Here is a 17651-nt window from a genome sequence, read left to right as displayed (position 1 = left end):
CCTGTTGTCTTTTCCTTTCTCCCCCTGCGACCCATCCAAACTGGGCAAATTCCAAGTGTGTGATCGGAGGCCACACCTGGAGCTGCACCTGCTCCTGCCCAAATGGCTCCCCATCTCGGGTCGGGGCTGGACGGAAAGATGGATGCTTCTGGCCACGCTCTGCTCTTCCTTCTCATGACTACTCATCTTCCCCTCTCTTACCCACATCTGCTTCCCTCCTTTCTCTTTCTCTTGTTCTTCCTCTCCTGCCCTCCTTGTTCATTCAACTTGCCTCAAAAAGAAAATCTTTTAAAAAAGGGGGGGGGGTGTGGATCTCCTTAGCTTTGTGCATCTCCGTTGCTGCCGTTTTCAAAGTTGAGACCTTGCCAGAGATTCCGAGGTCCTCAGTTTCCTCAAATAGATAGATATATGTATTTTTTTTCCCTTAAATGAGATGAAATGAGTGGCATCCTGGGGTGGAGGGAGGCGCTGGCTGGAGTCGGGGCTGGGGGTGGGATGGGGTGAGGGAAAGATGGGGAGGGGAGGCGTCACTCAACATTGCTGCTGTCGAAGGCGTGGCACTGAAAGTCCCCGTCCACATACTCCATGCCTGGCAGCTTCATCCCGTACTTGTCCACACACCAGCAGATGCCACGTTTGCGGCCACGGGAAGGCTTGCACTGGGGTGGGAGAGCAACAGGCAGTGAGGATGGCTGTACCCTGAGGCTCTGCTCGTGCCTGGCCCGTCATCCTCCCGACCCCAAGACAGACCCTCACACCCGGAGAGCTGAGGGGCTGTACCCAACCCTTGGGGTTCTGGTGTCCACACTGCAGGGGAGGAGGACCTGGGGAAAAGGGCTCATTTAGGCAACCTGCCCTGGACTAGCTCCTACAACTTTGTTTTATGTCATCCGTGCAGGGTCCTCCAACGTGGTATTCTCCAGAGAGTGACACGACCTAATAACGGTCATGATGATGAATTATTAAATAATAATAATAACAGGAGGGATCCCTTGTACAGCTGTATGATATACAAGACACCACTTAACACTTACTATATCGTACGTACTGTTCTAAGTGCTTCCTAAAGATTAGTCCATTATTCCGCGTAATCATGTGAGAGTAGTCGGTACAATTATTCTCCATTTTACATGAGAAACTGGAGGCAGAGACATTAACTAACTGGGTTAAGAGGACACAGCTAGTAAGCAGGAGAGCCAAGGACTCACCCAAAGCTGTCTGATTCTTGACCCCTCACTTAGATGAGGGGTGTCCTCATCAGAGGCACCTGGGAGGGAACTTGTTTGAAATGCAAATTCTCAGAGGCCACCCCAGACCTACCTACGCATCAGAGACTGGGGTGGGGCCCAGCAATCAGTGTTTTAACAAGCCCTGGGGTGTTGCCGATGTCCTAGGAAGTCTAAGAATCATTGCCCTAAGGTAATGTGTACTCCTTAACGGGCTAAGATGACTGGTTAACCAGCAGCAGGGTAGCCTGGATGGGAATGGGACACTAAATGATTTCAGGTGGTACGTGGTGAAAAATACATTTTAGGGTCATTATATATATTTATGTGTTTATATCAGAAAATAACACATACAACACGGGATGGGACACAGTGATAGAAAGTTTCCTTTCCAGATGAATTCATGCAATACATAAAGCGGATCATTAACTTGGGGCGTGGGATGGGGACGTACCTGCTTTCTCTTGTAGAAGCCTTTGCGGTCACAGTTGGGCAGGTACACGGCGCGAGGCACCATGCGCGGGCTGGCTTTGAGCTCCTGCAGGGAAGCCTCCATGTGTCTGCGGCAGGGACCCTGTGTGCGGACCGGAGGGGTGAGAGGCGTGGCAAGACCCAAAGGAACAACCTAGATGTGCAGAATTCGTGGCTGAGGTGTTGGCGGGTAAAGGGTCTGCACCGAGAGTCACCACCTTTTGCTGCGATTAGCTGCTACCCAAGATCTTCCTGCGGCCCACCCGCTGCGCCCCTGGGTGTATAAAGCGCTGCATGCATGCTCATTTAGACGTGGGGCAAGGTTAGAGGCTGGGGTGGTGGCAGGGGCTGCGGGGTGCGGATGCAGAGGGAGATGGGGAGCGAGTCCTTGAGACTCACCTGCTCGGATTCCTGTCTTATCTCGGGTGCAGAGATGACCCGGGGGTGGGCGGTGTTCTCAGCTCCCCCCACGAACTTGGACTGGGTCAGCTTCTTTCTGCGGTCCTTCTTCACGGCCTCGGCTTTCAGCTCGGAGATGCGGGTGTGCTTGGGCCGGAAGATCTTGGGCGAGTAAGTCTCCTCCGCCATCTCGGAGGTGGTCGGCTCCTCGTGCTCGCGGGAGTCTCTCTCTGAGGGGAAAAGGCAAGGAGGATCAGTCTTTGTGGGCTGAAGCCCCAGGCTTCAAGGTTTGGGATGAGGAGGCGGGCTCTCTGCCCTCCTGGTGCTGTCCAAACTGCGGAAGGCAGGAAAATGAGAACCAGCGCAGGAGTCAACACTCGCCTAAGTGGTGGGAAGTCCAGTAGAGCTAATCTAGGGCGGCTTCATGGAGTAGGAGAACGTTGGAAAAGTCAAGCTGATACAGGAGGGGCAGTCGGACAGGAGGGAGAGGACGTTCTGGGGGGCGGGGGGACGGGGAGGGCTGTGGGAAGGGGCTTGCTTGCTAGGGGGTGCTGGCTAAATAGATGAGGTGGTGGCTGGAAGTGGGGCTGCCATGTAAGAACACGGTCTGGAGACTAGACTGTTGGAGAGAAATAGGCGACAGCCAGCTAGAAGACCAGAGACCAAGTCCATTCTTTGTGCGATCTTGGTGCTTTCGGAACTGCTGGAGTTGAGAGACATTTGGACTTGGGAAACTGAGGGCAGGAGGGTCCTGCGGTGTCTGGACGGCAGGGTGGTGGGGACCATTGGGAGGAACAGGAGGAGGGGACCTGGGAGAGCCAGAAACGTGGGATCTGGAGGGGCTCAGTGCCGGCGGGTTGGGGGGACCTGGAAGCCCAAGGCCCTGCTCCCTGCTCAGAGCTGGCTCTGTGCTCTGCGCCCTGGGAGCCTGGGACATAACTCAGCTCCAGGCCAAGAAAGGCAGACAGCTGGCTGGGGCTGGAGTGGTTATATATAGCAGTGACTTGGTGACAGTCTATACTTAGCTGACTTATGACCTTTAAAGAACTAGGACTTTGTTCATTTATTTGTCGATCTGTTAATCCCCTCCCCCACCCCCCGGCCCCCTCTCCCCCCATCCCAGACCTTCTCTTGGTCCACAGATTTCCATGACATTCTCATCTCACAGGCACCTTCTCTGGGTTCCTGTCCCTCCTCTTGGCTCCCTGACCCCACCAGCCTAGGGAGACCCTGGGTGCGAGGTCTCAGGTTGCCCTTCCCAGGTGGGCAGGGCATGGCCAGGATGCCCATGGCGAGGGCAGGTGCAGGGCAGGGCAGGTGGGGGCAGGGAGCCTGCCTTCACTGCTCTTTTCAACTCTAGAAAAAGAAAATAGGGCTTTGGGGGTGACCCCGAATAATTCAAATAGACTGGAGGAAAATCCTGCTCTCCGCCCTTGCTGCTCTGACTGGCTGCCCAGGAGCCAGCGGGCGAGGCACTGGGAGGGGAAATAGAAGGAGAGGAATCCGAGGAGGTGAGAATGATGAGAGGGTCAGGGAGGACGTGGTTTGGTGAGAAGACGCTGTTTTGTGTCCCCGGTGCTGAAGCTCTCAGCCCAGGGAAAGTTCCAGGTGTGTGTTAAGGGAGGCATTTGGAGGCCTGGCCTAACTTGGTCAGGATGGCAGGTGGCAGGAAGCACCCGAGCACCTGTCACCTGTCTGTCTCTTGGCTCAGGATTTGTCAGACTTAATCAAATAGGTATCCAGTCTTTAAGGCCCTGGCAGGGAAGTTCCCCACCCTAAAGAAGCCTCCAGAGGTTTGCAGTGTTCTGGGTGGTTAGCGGATCTGCATATTTATCCACAGGAGAGGAAGGCAAGTCGTTTCTGGAGCAGAAGGTGGGAGAAAGCAAAGGGCAAAGCAGAGGGCAGTTTCTCCCTGAACAAAATTCGGCACCAGGAGCCCTCTCCCCTTTGGGCCTTTTACTCCCTCTTCCTACCATGTCCTGCCCTGGGCTCTGATTCTACTGTATCAAAACCTGCTGGGATGGTGAGTCAACGTGGTGATACACCTGGTAGGTGGAAAGGAGCCCTCTGGGAATTAGCTAACAGGGTGATATTTTGGCGCAAACCGACTTTCCTTGGTTGTGGGATGAGCTAGGATGGGGTGGGATGCAGGGCAGAACAAGCTGATTTGACAGGACTCTGTACAAAGTGAAACATTAAGGCTCTGTTATCTAGTAACTTCGGCCCACACCTGAGGCCCAGGTCTGGAAGGAGGTGGTGAGGAGGGGAAAAGCTAACCATGGCCCGGTCACATCTTACTGAGCGACTTGACACTTCACTCAGCCTCTTTGGGTATCACCAAGCATTCTGATTCTCAACTGAGCAGTGAGGGAGGGGAGAGGGCAAGAGATGGTTGCCATTAAAATTCTGGGGGCCTGGCCACACCCCTTCCCCAGTCAAGATTGTAACCAGATGAAGGGAGGGGAGGAGGGTGAGAGGGCCGGGTGCTTACAGCATGTGGAAGAAGGATGAGCATCTCTTTTGGGGTCTGCTCTGGTCTGGCCCCGAAGGCCAGCAAACTGTCATGGGCACCTGTGGAGCTGGGCTCTTCAAAGGGAGAGGTCCCCAGAAGCTGCTTACCTTCAGGGGCTGGCTGTGCCACCTCCCCGAGTCCCTCCAATAGACCATCCCCTGTGTTTACAAGTACAGGCACCTATCCCAGTGGTGCTCTTTCTAGTTCTTAAAGATATCTGGGATGCGAGGGCCACCCATCCTCTTCTGGCCATCTGTTTTGGGAGCCCCCTGTCCTTTTGGTCAGAGGGTGTCATCCTCCAGGTACCGTTTCATCTTCTCTTACGGAGCTTCTCTCTCTGGCCTTGGTGGTCATGGAAGTACGTTGGCACATGCCCCCCCCCCCCCCCCCCACATCAGCAGCTCTTCTCAAGACTCTTCATATTTTAGGATCTTTGAGAAGTGCTATGGGTCTCCCTTAACCTTGAGTCATCCTTCCTGGGAGGAGAATGGGGCTGTTAACAGCGGTTTGAGAAACTTTGGGGCAATTTCCTCGGGCCTCTCTTAGTCTTTGCTCTGAAAGGGTTAGGCTTGGGACTAAGCAAGGATGATACTGGGGAACAAAATGTAGATTCCTGTGCCTTCTCTAAGGAACTCAAAATACTTTTGCAAACCCTCCGTCCTTCCCCTGGCCTCACCAAGGCAGGGTTCCTGAGGGCATACCCTCCCCAGTTTGCAGGCTCTTTGGCGGCTTCTGAAGGGCAGGCTTAAAGTTTTGATGTGCCTCCCAGGTTTTGGTGCCACTTAACCCCATGGGACCTATTACTTAGGCAGCAGGAGAGTCGAGTATCAAAGATACTAATCAGGGTCTTGTGGTCACCTGTAGGCTCCAGAGAGACAGCGGAAACTTGGAGTGGAGCCAGGGCAGAGCCATGAAGATTAAAGGGCTGGAAAGTAAGACTGGAGCTGGGATGCCAGAGCCAACTAGCCCTACTCAGCTGCTTTGTGGCCGAGTCATAAATAGGCTTGCAAGTTTGGAAGGGTTTAAGTTTTAGATAAAACAAGAAGGCACAAGCAGACTGGCAGCTCCTGAGCTGTTTCATCAAAAGAAAATGGAGTAAGGTTGCAGAAGGGATTTAGGTGGGATATGAGGGAGGACTTCCTGGTGAAGTCGCCCTGAACATGAATAGCCATCTAGGGCACTTAACAATACAGTAGGTTCTGGAACCCAGCCGACCAGCAGGTCAGTACCTCCACATGGCCAGTAGGTGGCAGAGGAGACCGGTGGCTGCAGAACTTGTTTGTGGTGCTTCCTTTTAGGGACCCGTAAGCAATTTTAAAAGCTGGAATTTGTGTGCCTCCCTCTCCTACTTCTCTGACAACCACCCCCGTCCTCCCCTCTCTGTGTGTCTGCAGCATGCATTTAAATAGTCAAGGAGATGGACAAGTGAGGACTGAGAAGGACCTAGGTGAGGCCGGGTGAAGGCAGGTGTGGGGCAGGGTGGGGGGAGGGGGACCAGGCTATCTGTGTAACCCCCTGCTGTTTCTTTAGTCCGCAACTGAAACATGATCAAGGAAAGAAGGGAACCAGATCTAGGACCTCCCTTCCCATCTCCACATGTCATTTTGAAAGAATCCTGCATAGAGTGGGCAAGGGAATGTTCACATTGTTCCCTCCTCCGAGAAGCTGTGGAGGCAGGGCCCTTTAATTCCGTGATCTAGCCAATGACCAAGGAAGCAAGGGCTCTCATGTTGTCCTCATTTATCTCTGGGCTGCGTTCTGATTCTCTGCTCTTTTCTGCCCCGAGTCCTGCCAGGCGTCTCTCGGATGGTCCCAGCCCCTGCCGTGTTAGGGTGGCCAGCTCAGTTTCTCCTTCATGCATAAGGCGCTGCCCATTCACACTCCCCAGGGCAACACGAAACCCTGCTTGAGGACTGTGCCATCCTTATGTCCCAGTGAACCCCCCCTCCTTTTTTTTTTGGCTGAGCCCTACAGCTTGTGGGATCTTAGTTCTCTGACCAGGGATTGGACCAGGGATTGAACCAGGGCCCTGGCAGTGAAAGTGCCGAGTCTAACCACTGGACCACCAGGGAATTCCCCCAGTGACCCTTGAGGGGGGTCTGGGTGCAGGCCCAGCCACTGTGGACCCAGAGGCATCCCAGGGTGGGAACTGCGCCTCACAGCACAAGTGCCAATGCATGCTCTCTCCCCAAGCCCCACCACAGTCTCCAACCCTGCCCTCTTGCTGCTGTTATCCTGCAGGGGCAGGAATCTTTAGCAGCAGAACCAGGCACATGCTCTTAAGAAGCATTCTCATGCCACTTGCTCTCCCATCCTAGTGCTGGGTGGGTCCAGTGGGGGACCTGTTGCCTTCTGCAATTGATCCGTCCACCCTGGGGCTCTTAGTCCTACCTTGGCACCATTAACAGCCTGGGTCCAGCCTGGTGGTTGTTTCTCACGCTATCCTGACCTCATAATCAAACTTAGAGAAAATGGGTGGACCAGATATTGCGACTTTGCTTACGGAAACTGAAGAAGCTGAGGCGTACTTGGAACTCGCAGCTCAGGAAGGATGTGGGGCTTTGCCAGGCTACCTGGACCCGGGAGAGGAAGAGTCTCTTTTTCTAGTCAGAAGATGAGGGGTGTGCCCAGAATCTCTCTACAAGGAATGAAAAGGGGAGCTGGGTTTCCACTGGCTCTCATTCTAGCTCCCTCTGCAGAATTCAAACAGTAAAATTCTTAAGGGAAGAACTTTGTCATTTATCTTGGTCTCTCCAGCATATAGTCTTCAATAAATCATCTCTAAGTGGAGAGATGCATGATCTGCTCACGAGAAAGAGCGCAGGAGGTCTAGGAGCAGTTCTGTGATACCAGCCAGGGCATGTTAGAGCTCAGTGCACACACCTGCCTTTAAGCACAGGAACAGCTGCAGAGGGAACAAGGAGGGAGGGAGGTGAGCCTCACAGGAGCGGAAAGAAGTAGGGTCCCTTGGATTTACTGGGCTTCTTTGACTAAGACTGTGCTGTCTAGTACAGTAGCCACATGTGTCTACTGAAATGAATAAATATTAAATCAAGTTACAAATTCAGCTTCTCAGTTGCTCGAACCACATTTCAAGTGCTCGATAGCCACGTGTGGCCAGTGGCCACTGCATTGGACGGCGCAGATCGACAACATTTCCATCACTGCAGAAAATCCCCCTGGACAGCTCGCCCGAGGGCACTGATCCGTGGCTGGGTATGGCTGGATGCTCCGTGCCCCTCCCCATTTTGCCCTGTTTCCTAGCCAACTTGCAGCCCCCTGCTTTTTGCTACAACATGAGGCTTCTGGGAAAATGATGGATAAGCTGCTCACTGTTTAAAAGAATGTGAGACATGTCTCAGCCTCCTGAAGTCTGACCGTTTCCCAGCTGCAGATGCCAAGAGACTCAATTACACTGCGTGTGCCTCTGCATAAAGGAAAAGGGGACAGGGACGGTAGGGAGGGCTGCAGAGCCTTCCAGGGGAGCTGCACCATCCCCACTCCTACCCGTAACATCCCTGACCCATGCCTGCCTTGCCCTAGTCCCTCTTGGAAGACTGTTTTCTTTTTCTCTGCGGTCAGCAACAGACATGCATGTTCTGGGCTCTTCCTCACCTGAATTATGGACTGAGAAGGGAAGGAGCACTGACTTTCCAAGAGGAAAAACACCCAAACAACCGTCATCTTAAGGAACCAGTTGCAAGAAGGGAGGAGCTGCGAAAAGACACTGGAGGGGAGTCTTGCTGACCTAGGGTGCATGGCAGAGGCGGGGTCAGGAAGTGGACAATGAGAGCAAGAGGCTTACTCTGCTGAGCTCCTTCACAGCCCCCACCCCAATTCAGGCCAGGAAAACCAACAGCCAAGTTGACCAACGTGGGTATGTAGCATCTATATCCTGAGCAGAGAAATAAAGACACCATAGAGCAAAGCAAATAAACAGAATCAGGGACCGGACTACCAGCCCTTAACCTTCAGTCACCCTTCTTGGGGGAAGACGGTTCAATACATCCTGGTGCAGGTGTACTTTGACCTCTCTTTGTTGCTTTCTCTCCTCTGCTTGCCTTAGTTTTCTCATCTGAGTTACGGGGAGGATGACAACAGTCCCTTCTCCACACGGTCATGAGGATTCTATGAGTTATTACGTGCTAACGAACTCTCAGCACAGGTCTGTGCCTTTGTAGGACTCTGCTGCCTCCCACCTCACTTGTTCGCATCATCAACTAAAAATCTGCTTGCTGCGATATACGGTTGACAGGTGTCTACATGTAGATCACAAGATCTCAGGCGCCTTGGACTGCAGAAAGCTCTGCTGGGAAGTGATGCTCTACCCTTGTCTCTGGGGAGTCTGATTGCCAACCCCAGGTGAGAGAGACTTTGCCCAAGTACTTCTGAGAACCAGTTCTCACTTAAAGAACTCAGCCTGGGTGTTCGTCATTTGTCTAATCCCATTCCTTCATGCTGCATTAAGGCACTAGGTCTCTTTCCCTAAAGACGGAGAGAGAAAAGGTGACTGACTCATCACCTTTCCACAGTGTAGATATGGCAGGTGTCACGGTGGTGACACTTCCCCAGAATGAAAGGCTGGGGTCCCACTCACACATTCTCCACTGTAAAAGAAGGATTCTTTTTTTCTTCCCTGAGGACAAACTAGGATTCAGGGCCATGACTCTGGTACACATTTCTTGATCCCTGGGCAGCAGCTGGTGATAAATACACACATAAGAGATACACACTTGTGCTCAACTCCCCAGATGAACACCTGCAGCCAGGTCTCTCTAGTCTTGGAGAAGGTGGGGCATGCTCAGTAGAAGTGTCTGTATCTGTTCCAGAAGGTGATGGAGGGGTGGGGTGGGGGGCCGCCTTGAATGGGGGAAGGGCCGATGAGGGGAGGGAGGAAGGGAGGGACCACTTCTCTGACCTGGCCACACTCCACTTGTGACACATCACGGCCCATTCAGAACTGCACAATTAGGCAGCCAGATTCCCCCCCCAAAGTCCTGCATGACCAGAAGGGGGCAGAAGGGAGCAGATGGTTGGAACACTTTTCTCCCCCCTCCCAACCCTGGTCCCCCTAAAAAGAGAGACTTGCTAGGGTCAAATAAGGGACTCTGTCCTGTTAGACAATTAAAGCTCAGACTCTTGTCCTTTTTGACTTTTTCCGGGCAGGAGGGGAGTAGAGGCAGTAGTTCCCTTCTCAGGTGTGGGAGGGGCTTGCTGGTGGCCTCTCCCCTGTCCAAGTAGGTGGCCACTAGCCACATGTGGCTTTTAACACTTGAATGTGGTGAATGGGACTGAATTTTAAGATTTATTTCCTTTAAATAAGTTTAAATTAAAAAACCAATACCCTTGGTTATTAGAAAATTTTGAGTATACTTGGGACAACTCGGGTATATGAATCTACTTTTTCAACTGTAAATCTCATGAAACCTAAAAATACAGATCAAGTATTTCCAATGAAAACTTGGTATTTGAATTGAGATGTGCTGTAAATGTAAAACACACCTCAGATTTCGAAGACTTAATATGAAAGAAAGAATGTAAGATATCTCATTATAGTTGCTCCTTTTGAGGATATATGGAAATTATAATATTTTGGGTACGTTGAGTTAGAATATACAAAGTTAATTTCACCTGTTTCTTTTTACCTTTTTAAAAAATATGGCTTTTGGAAAGTTTGAAATTACATATGTACGTGGCTCACATTATATTTCAATGGGACAGTGCTGTTCTGCAGGGTCTGGAATGAGAGTCATCCTCACTGAGATGACGGGGAGACTGGGGAGTATGGCTGTAATGGTACAATCTACACAGTTCGGGACAGCAGGTGCCCATGGGAAACATCTCTGCAAATCCGCAGAGGTCATATGAGGCCAGGTTCTGAGTGCGAATTCAATTTGGGATTTGCTTCAGGATTTGGAAAGAGAAGGGCTGATTTCTGATGGTTTAGGTGAGGGATTAAAAATAAGATAACCTATTTATTTTAAAACACCCCGCCCAGGGCTCACCTGGTGGTCTAAACTATTGGGAAGAGAGCCTATCTTATCTGCCTCCTTCTTAGGAACTCCCCAAGGAGGAGCTGTCCCAGCCTCCAGGATGTATGAGGACAGCTCTCAGCAATTCCTCAGGTCAACCTGAGGCCCCCAGCTATACTCTGAAAGCCTTCCTCTCCTCTTCTTCTGAAAGAGCTCCCACATACCTGACTATGTCCAGAAACCCGGTGACTCTCTCTCTTTCTTCCTTATCCACTTTTGTGGCATATGGTTTTCTCTCTTTTCTTCTGATGCGCAAATCCCCCAATCACTCCCTCACCCTTATCCCACCCCATCCGAACTCAGGTCTCATCATCCTGCTGCCAGGCTCCATGGAAGCCTGTGCCAGTGGAGGTTGGTTGCCATGGGAAGCTGGCCACTTCTATGCCGTGGGCTCCTTGGAGACTGTGGATCGCTGCCCAGCCAAGGGGCAGCGAGGGCCTGCCTGCCTGCCCACATCAGGACAGCTCCCTGTCATTCAGGAAATAAGGTTTGGCACATGGACCTGAAGCCTGGGCTGAACACACTCCTTTCCACTCTCCTTGCCCCCCATCCCTCACCAAACTACTGGCCTAAGCCAGCCTTGCTTATAAGACTGTGCAGAAAAAAGGATGGAACAGGGAGGGACTGACAATAAAGGGGTACTGACTTCACTTTGGGGCCACTTTACTTCTGCCCCTCAAATGGAACACTCCCTGTTCTGAGCTCTTATTTCATCTTCACATCACCCCCCCCGCCACACACACACCAGTCCCTCTTCCAGCTATGGGATGACAGCATCGGGTGATATTTGCCAAAGACCTCATTGCAGGTTAGACCAGACCCAACTCAGGCCAAAGCCCTGGTGACTTAAGGAAGAAAGCCAGGGAGAGTGGAACGGAGGCCTAGGCTCAACAGGATTCTAAGACTGAGTTCTAGCCCTGGTTCTGCCTCTAACCCTGCACCTAATTCTGTGCTGGTGACTTGTACTTTGGGCCTCAGCGTCCTCATCTATAAAATGGGGGCGTTGACTGCCACGATGCCATGATCACTGTGGGTTCCTTCCAGCTGTAGCATTCTTTGGCCAATACCCAGGCAATTCCTGGAGAGACTCTCAGACTTAGCTAAGCTGAGTGGCCAGGCAGGAAAGGCCACTTAGACTCTCATAGAGATTTCTAGTCACTTCTCTGGATTCATATTTAAGAAAGAAAGAAAAGACATCATAACAGAAATCATGGAAAGAATTGTAGCTGGAAACAAGAGTAGGGGATTCTGTGGCTATGGGGAGAGGGGAGCAGAAGCTTAGAACTGGCTTTTTTGTTTATTTGCTAATTTAGTTTTGCAGATATGTAATAAATCTTATTGTTTTGGAAAACATATATCCAGATGACAATTGAAGGATGGTCTCTGGGGGTTGCAACTTTTGGACCTACCGTGGTAAAAATGCAAGAGAAAAACTTAAACAAAACCCCATCAAACAGCCTCTACATCATGCCAACCATTCTCCACCCTCTTCACTTCAGCTTCCAGTGGGACCTCATTGGTACCTCATCTGTTTACAGTGTTCTTCCAGCTCCTGGAGGCAATAAGCCTGGAGTGTGGTGGTCTCTTCGCCACAATTCTATTTTCCATATATAAATAACTCAAAGTTTAAAGGACATTGCTCAGGTGCAAAGTAAAAACTTTAGATGACAAAAATCGCCTTTTTTCCTGTTAGCTCCTTCCCCCTCCTCTGCCCCCCCCTTCCCCATTGAGGGGACCAGGGCTTCTGCCGGGATGCCTGCTCCCATGTCCTTTGCTATAACTCTCATGATGACCTCTGGCTCCTGGGTCAGCCTCGTCCTCCTTCTGCAGCTGCAAGCCCACCTGCCTGCTCAAATCCAACCCAAGCCCCCGGACTAATGCACAGCTGCTCTGATTTAAAACTCAAGCCCTCAGGGGATCCCTTGGAGTTGGAGGATGGAGAAGGGGGTGGGAGGCAGGGATATGAAAGTAAGGGTGGGGTGGGGGGGTGGAGAAAAATAAAGAAAATGAGCTCTCACTGTGACCAACTGTGTTTGCTCTTCCAGTCTGAGCTGACACAGCAGAAAGAGGGGGGAAGGGACAGGAAGGGAAGGCAAGAAAAGTCAAGTTAAACCTCTCTTGTCTTCCCAGCTCCCATTTTGGTTGGCTCAGGGCACAGCCAGCCTCTCAAAGGCTTGTTTCAAAGGGAGGGGATACGGGTGGGAAAGGAATCTGTCTCCTTCAGTTTTCCATGATCTTGTTCAACCCGGACACAAATTTGGCCAATAAACCTAACACTGGAACTTGACTTCAACATGGCATTTGGACCAGGCTGGGAGTGGAAGCCAGGGTGATGGAGGGCCAAATCCCTCAGAGAAGCAAAGGCTGAATTCATTTTTATTTAGGTAATTTTTCTTCTTTTCCCAGAAGCATATTTTCTGTTCTTCCTCTCTTATTTCTCAATGACAGAGTTGAAACCCAGAACCCACTTCTCCCTGTATCCCAAACTGAATGTCTCACAGGCACAAGATAGATCTTCCAGATCTATGCAAGTATGCGCACCAGTAAAGCCACCAGGCTCCTTCTCCAAACAATGCCCAGAACAAAGCTCGGTCCTTCCTTGACTCGACCCAGCTCACCCATATTTATTGAGCTTAGTCCAATAAATAACTCCTGTCTCCCGCCTTCCTCCAGCCCTCACACACATTGTTCTCTGTTTTTATATCTATCTTTGCCCCCGAACTGGCCAAAATAAAATGCAGGGCCGGGAGCGCTCCCAGCACCAGGCTCGCGGGGCGGACTCCCTCTACCGTTGCTCAGCAACGCGCCTAGCAAAACACCAGTCCTCGCCCGCCCTCCGCTCTTCCAGAAGCTCTGGCTGCCTGCCATCTCACTCTCCTCAGCTCCCCACTTCTGATTCTAGAAATGCACTTTTTTAAGGGTTGGAAAAAAACTACTAAACCTATATGTCTCTCTATATACATGTTTTTTGATATACGTGTATATGTACATTATCATCTATGTCCGTATCTAAATCTATATCGGGAGGGGCAAATCAAGTTTGCCCTGCCGATACTGGTAGGGAGGAGTGGTGGTGGAGTGTCGGGGGGCAGCAAGGTTGGCTAAAAGAGCTGACACTCTCCTCCCTCTCTCTGTTCTTTTTCCTCTCTTTAAGTACTGTTGCTGCACCATCTCCAACTTTTGGGGGAAGCACCCAACGGTTTTCGAGCTGAAAAGCTGTAGCCACGAAAGCCTGCTCCCATCCCATCTGTCTGGGAGGAAGGTGTCAGCTCCGGCCACCGGTCTGGGGCAGCCATCGAGCAAATGCAATGGGTCAGGCACCTGCTTTAGGCGGGGCGGGGTCTCCCAAAGGGATTGGGGTGGGGTGGGGGAGGGGGAGGGAGGCTGCTCCGGGTTGGTCCAGAGGCACCTTGAAGGTGGGGGCTGAGGAAGGGGCTGCAGAAAAGTCTAAAGGGCATCTTGTTTGGGACAAAAGCCCGTGTGTGTGTGTGTGTGTGTGTGTGTGTGTGTGTGTGTGTTGGGTTGAACTGGAAAATTGGATGCGCCCATTTGTTCTCTCAGCAACTGCGCGAGCGCGCGCGCGCACCCTCCACACCAACCACATCACACCAACCACACGGTTGGGCAAATAAAATTGGGGCCAGAATGTGGCTGAACGATACCTTGCATACTTTCGATGGGACCGGATTTGTTACCCAGAGCGTTCGCTTGCAAGCCAGGAAATCGATTCATACCTTTTCCCACCGGTGCTAAACTTTTCCAAATCCACATCCCACAAGATGAATGCAGGCGGGACCGCCTTTGAAAAGTGGCTCTTAATAAAAATAACTTCACCATCCGGCCTCTGGCACCTCCGAGGCCTGTGCGTTGCCCTCTGCCTTTTTGCAGGCTGCAGTCTGGAAAAAGGCTACCTCTTGCAAAGTTGGAAAGACGGCCGCCTGCGAAAGGCAAAACCTGCAGGGTTTTCGGGGATCCATGTCGAACTCAGGAAAGCTCTCCTACCTCTTCTCAAGCGCCAGTGCACTCCTTTCCTACATGATAGTGTAATTTGCAGTTAAGAAAACGCATGTCGGAGTGCTTGCAATGGAAGGGGATAGGAAGGAAGAAGGACATTGCCCCAGTAAGAAAATACACACAGAATAAACATTATTTAGCCAAGTCTTAACCCCTTTGGGTGAGGACCAATATCGAACCCAGAGTTTTGTGTATAGTTCATTAAACAAAAAAAGATTAAGATCAAGTAACTTTCCAAAAGGAAACCCAGACTAAGGGGCGCAGAGCTGTTCTGACTGAATAAGTAGCTCTGTCAACCTTTTAAGCCCTAGACTCCTGGCACTGAGAATTTGGGGGCGGGGCTACTTGGAGGCGGGGGGAAGGCTCTGGTGCCTTGCTTTTCCGTCTCCGCCCCCTTGATTTTGCATTCTGCGTTTCCAGGGCCCCTCTTCCATTTACACCACACCCACTTGTGATCTGGTTTGAGAGCTTGAGGGGCGACGGGAGAGGGTGGGGGATTAGCACTGGCGGGGAAGCTGTGATGTCTGAATTTCACATCTCTTCTGGCTTCCCAACCCTATATCCACCTTTCTACCTAGGTAAAACCTGCATTGGAGCACGGAAAAAGGAGTTAGATTCATGGACGCACACCCAGCCCAGGAACACCAAACCCTTCCTTCCTATCCCTTGCCCTCACTCTCCCACCCCCACGTTCTCCCTCCCCCTCCCCCACTCCCCACCTCCTCTGTGCCTGCCTAAAGTAATCTTTCCCCTCTCGGGAGGAAAAAAGGTGCTTTGCATTTCAATATGTTTTACAATCTTCCACAGTCAAACAGATCAAGTCCAGGGCAACGGGTGTGCGCATGGGAGGGGCATCAAAGCCCCCACCCAAAAGGCTTTAGCTACCGAGGGTGCGTGCGTGCGTGTGTGTTATGTGTGCATGTGAGTATGCGTGCGCGCGCGCGCGCGCGTGACGGGGTAGGAGAATAGAAACGTCAAGGAGGGACGGGTAGGGGGGTGGGGGGTTGGGAGGGACAAAGGTGGAATTAGCACAGGAGGCCGGTAACATCTCTTCAGGTCCCCAGTTAAAGCAATATTTTAACAAAAGACTTTTTTTTTTAAGTTCAGAAAAAAACACACAACACAACACATGGGGTAGATGGGGTTGTGGAGAGGGAGTTGATAATGTAAGGTGCACACCTTCGGACTGGAGATTGAACACCTGGGGATTTGGACCTAGGGACCGAACAGGAGCTCAGAGTCAGTATTCAGTCGAGGGGGGAGGGGTGGGGTGGAGAGGTGGGGGCAGGGGCGAGGAGAAGGGGCGAAAAGCCCCGGAGAGGCTCGGCTAGACAGCAACCCCGGGGAGCTGGATCGGCCAGGGTTCCAGTTCCGAGGTGTAAGGACCCTCCCCGCCCTCCTCCCGGGCTGCAACCCGGCTCTAAGCCACTTGCTGGGCAGAGCGCGCCGGGCCAGCCTGCCCCGTGTCCCCCGCCCGTGCGCCGTGGAAGCGCCTGGCACACTGAGCGCGCTCACCGATCTTGGCTTGCTCGCGGTAGCTCTTCTCGTTGAGGCAAAGCCCGCGGCCGTGCAGCAGGGCGTGCAGCGGCTTCTCCTCGTCCTGCCGGGGGAGGCAGCGCAGCCCCTGGGCGCAGCGCTCAGTGTAGACGCCGCACGACTGCCCCTCGGCCAGGGCGCAGGTCATGCAGCAGCCGCAGCCCGGCTCCTTGACCAGCTCGCAGCCCAGGGGGCTGGGGGGGCACATGGAGAGGGCTTTCTCGTCGCAGGGCTCGCAGTGCACGAAGGAGCCCAGGCCGTGGGCCGGTCCCGCACAGGCGGCCAGAAGCAGGAGGACCGCGGTGAGCACCATCTTCTCCGAGTCTCCCCCTTTACCTGGGGCGGGGCAGGAGCGCGAGAGTGCAAGGAGAAAGGGGCCAAGAGGGCGCGCGGAGAATTGTTTTTTTCTTTTTTAAATTTCTGGCAGGTAGAGCAGGTGCCCTCCCCCAGACAACTGCAAAATGTAGGGAGCGATAGAGGGCTGGGGTGCCTTCAAGCAAGTCTCAATTGCAAAGATTACAGACTTGCAACAGGTAGGGGGGAAGAGAGCAGCGCCAGGTGCACGCAGAGCGATCGGAGGCCGGAGAAACAAACACCTCAGCCTGCCCTGGTCAGAACTGCTGGGGTGGGGTGGGGGGGATTCAAAAATTGTTCACCCCAAAACAACCACCGGAATAATGAACTCCGAGGCTGTGGAGGAGAGGGGATAGGGGTGGGGGGGAGAAAAATGGATTCGTCTTCAAAATTTTTGTTTAAAATCTCAAAGTAAACCCTGCTCCTTTCTAAGCCTCAGCTGCCAGCGGCGCGCGGCTGCCGCGGAACAGGTAAGAGGCGGCGGCTGCAGCCGCGAGGGTGGGGGAAAATGTGGAAATCAAGGAAAAAAAAAAAAAGGCCAAATCCAAACCCCTAACACCTTTTTTCTCCCACTCTGCCAGCACCTCTTCGAAATTCGCAGATTCTGCGTGAAGCCAGAAGAAGGGTGCAAACGGAGGAGGGGGTAATGAAAAGGAGGGAAGAAAAAAAAAAAAAAGAAAAAAAAAAAGGAAAAAACCCACACCGCTTTGCAGCTCTTTCCTAGCTCTTTTTCCCTGGCAGAAGTTTCCAAAGAGACTACGGGCTCCGGTTGAGCAGGCGCTTTTAAATAGACGGCCCCTGGCTGCCAGCCAGTTTGTAGCTGCAATTTGAGCTCCCCAACACCCAACCCAGGCAAGGATGCCAAGGAGTACAAACTCACACGGGGTGGGGGTGGGGAGAGGCCTTCTAGACACACGGGGGCTCCCCTTCGCTGCCTGCACAGCGCCCTCCTCTCTCCGAATTCAAGAAAGGGGCACGGGGGACGGGGCTGGGGCTGCCCAGAGCGGGGAGGAGGTGGGGGGCGAGTGGAAGAGAGTTCTTCGCAGCACGGTATATAACAATAAGGAGTAACTCATCTCCCGGTCCCTCCCACCCCTTAACTAGCCA

The 17651-nt window shown here is 52.4% G+C and overlaps 1 protein-coding gene across 2 annotated transcripts; it reads right to left on the bottom strand.

The window, feature by feature from the left end:
- Positions 1–306: 306 nt before the first annotated feature.
- IGFBP5 (insulin like growth factor binding protein 5) lies at positions 307–17311 on the bottom strand. Of its 2 annotated transcripts, none has more exons than XM_057746015.1 (4): positions 16170–17311; positions 2097–2326; positions 1681–1851; positions 307–659 (listed from the first exon to the last, which is right to left on the bottom strand). In XM_057746015.1, the coding sequence occupies exons 1-4, from the start codon at positions 16501–16503 to the stop codon at positions 528–530; spliced, it is 867 nt and encodes a 288-aa protein (XP_057601998.1). In that variant the 5' UTR covers positions 16504–17311; the 3' UTR covers positions 307–527. The 2 variants fall into 2 exon arrangements, with proteins under 2 accessions (XP_057601998.1, XP_057601999.1); XM_057746016.1 differs by having other exon boundaries at positions 1681–1800; positions 16170–17309.
- Between the last annotated feature and the right edge of the window lie 340 nt (positions 17312–17651).

The sequence above is a fragment of the Hippopotamus amphibius genome, chromosome 8, assembly GCF_030028045.1.
Source record: "Hippopotamus amphibius kiboko isolate mHipAmp2 chromosome 8, mHipAmp2.hap2, whole genome shotgun sequence".
Taxonomy (NCBI): domain Eukaryota; kingdom Metazoa; phylum Chordata; class Mammalia; order Artiodactyla; family Hippopotamidae; genus Hippopotamus; species Hippopotamus amphibius.
This window is presented reverse-complemented; position numbering and strand designations above follow the sequence as displayed.

Coding starts and splice junctions, on each gene's coding strand:
- IGFBP5 (XM_057746015.1), bottom strand. CDS start 16,503: ATGGTGCTCACCGCGGTCCTCCTGCTTCTGGCCGCCTGTGCGGGACCG. Junction 2,327..16,169: donor CCGCGAGCAAGCCAAGATCG/GTGAGCGCGCTC, acceptor TTTTCCCCTCAG/AGAGAGACTCCCGCGAGCAC. Junction 660..1,680: donor GCTTCTACAAGAGAAAGCAG/GTACGTCCCCAT, acceptor CTCCCACCCCAG/TGCAAGCCTTCCCGTGGCCG.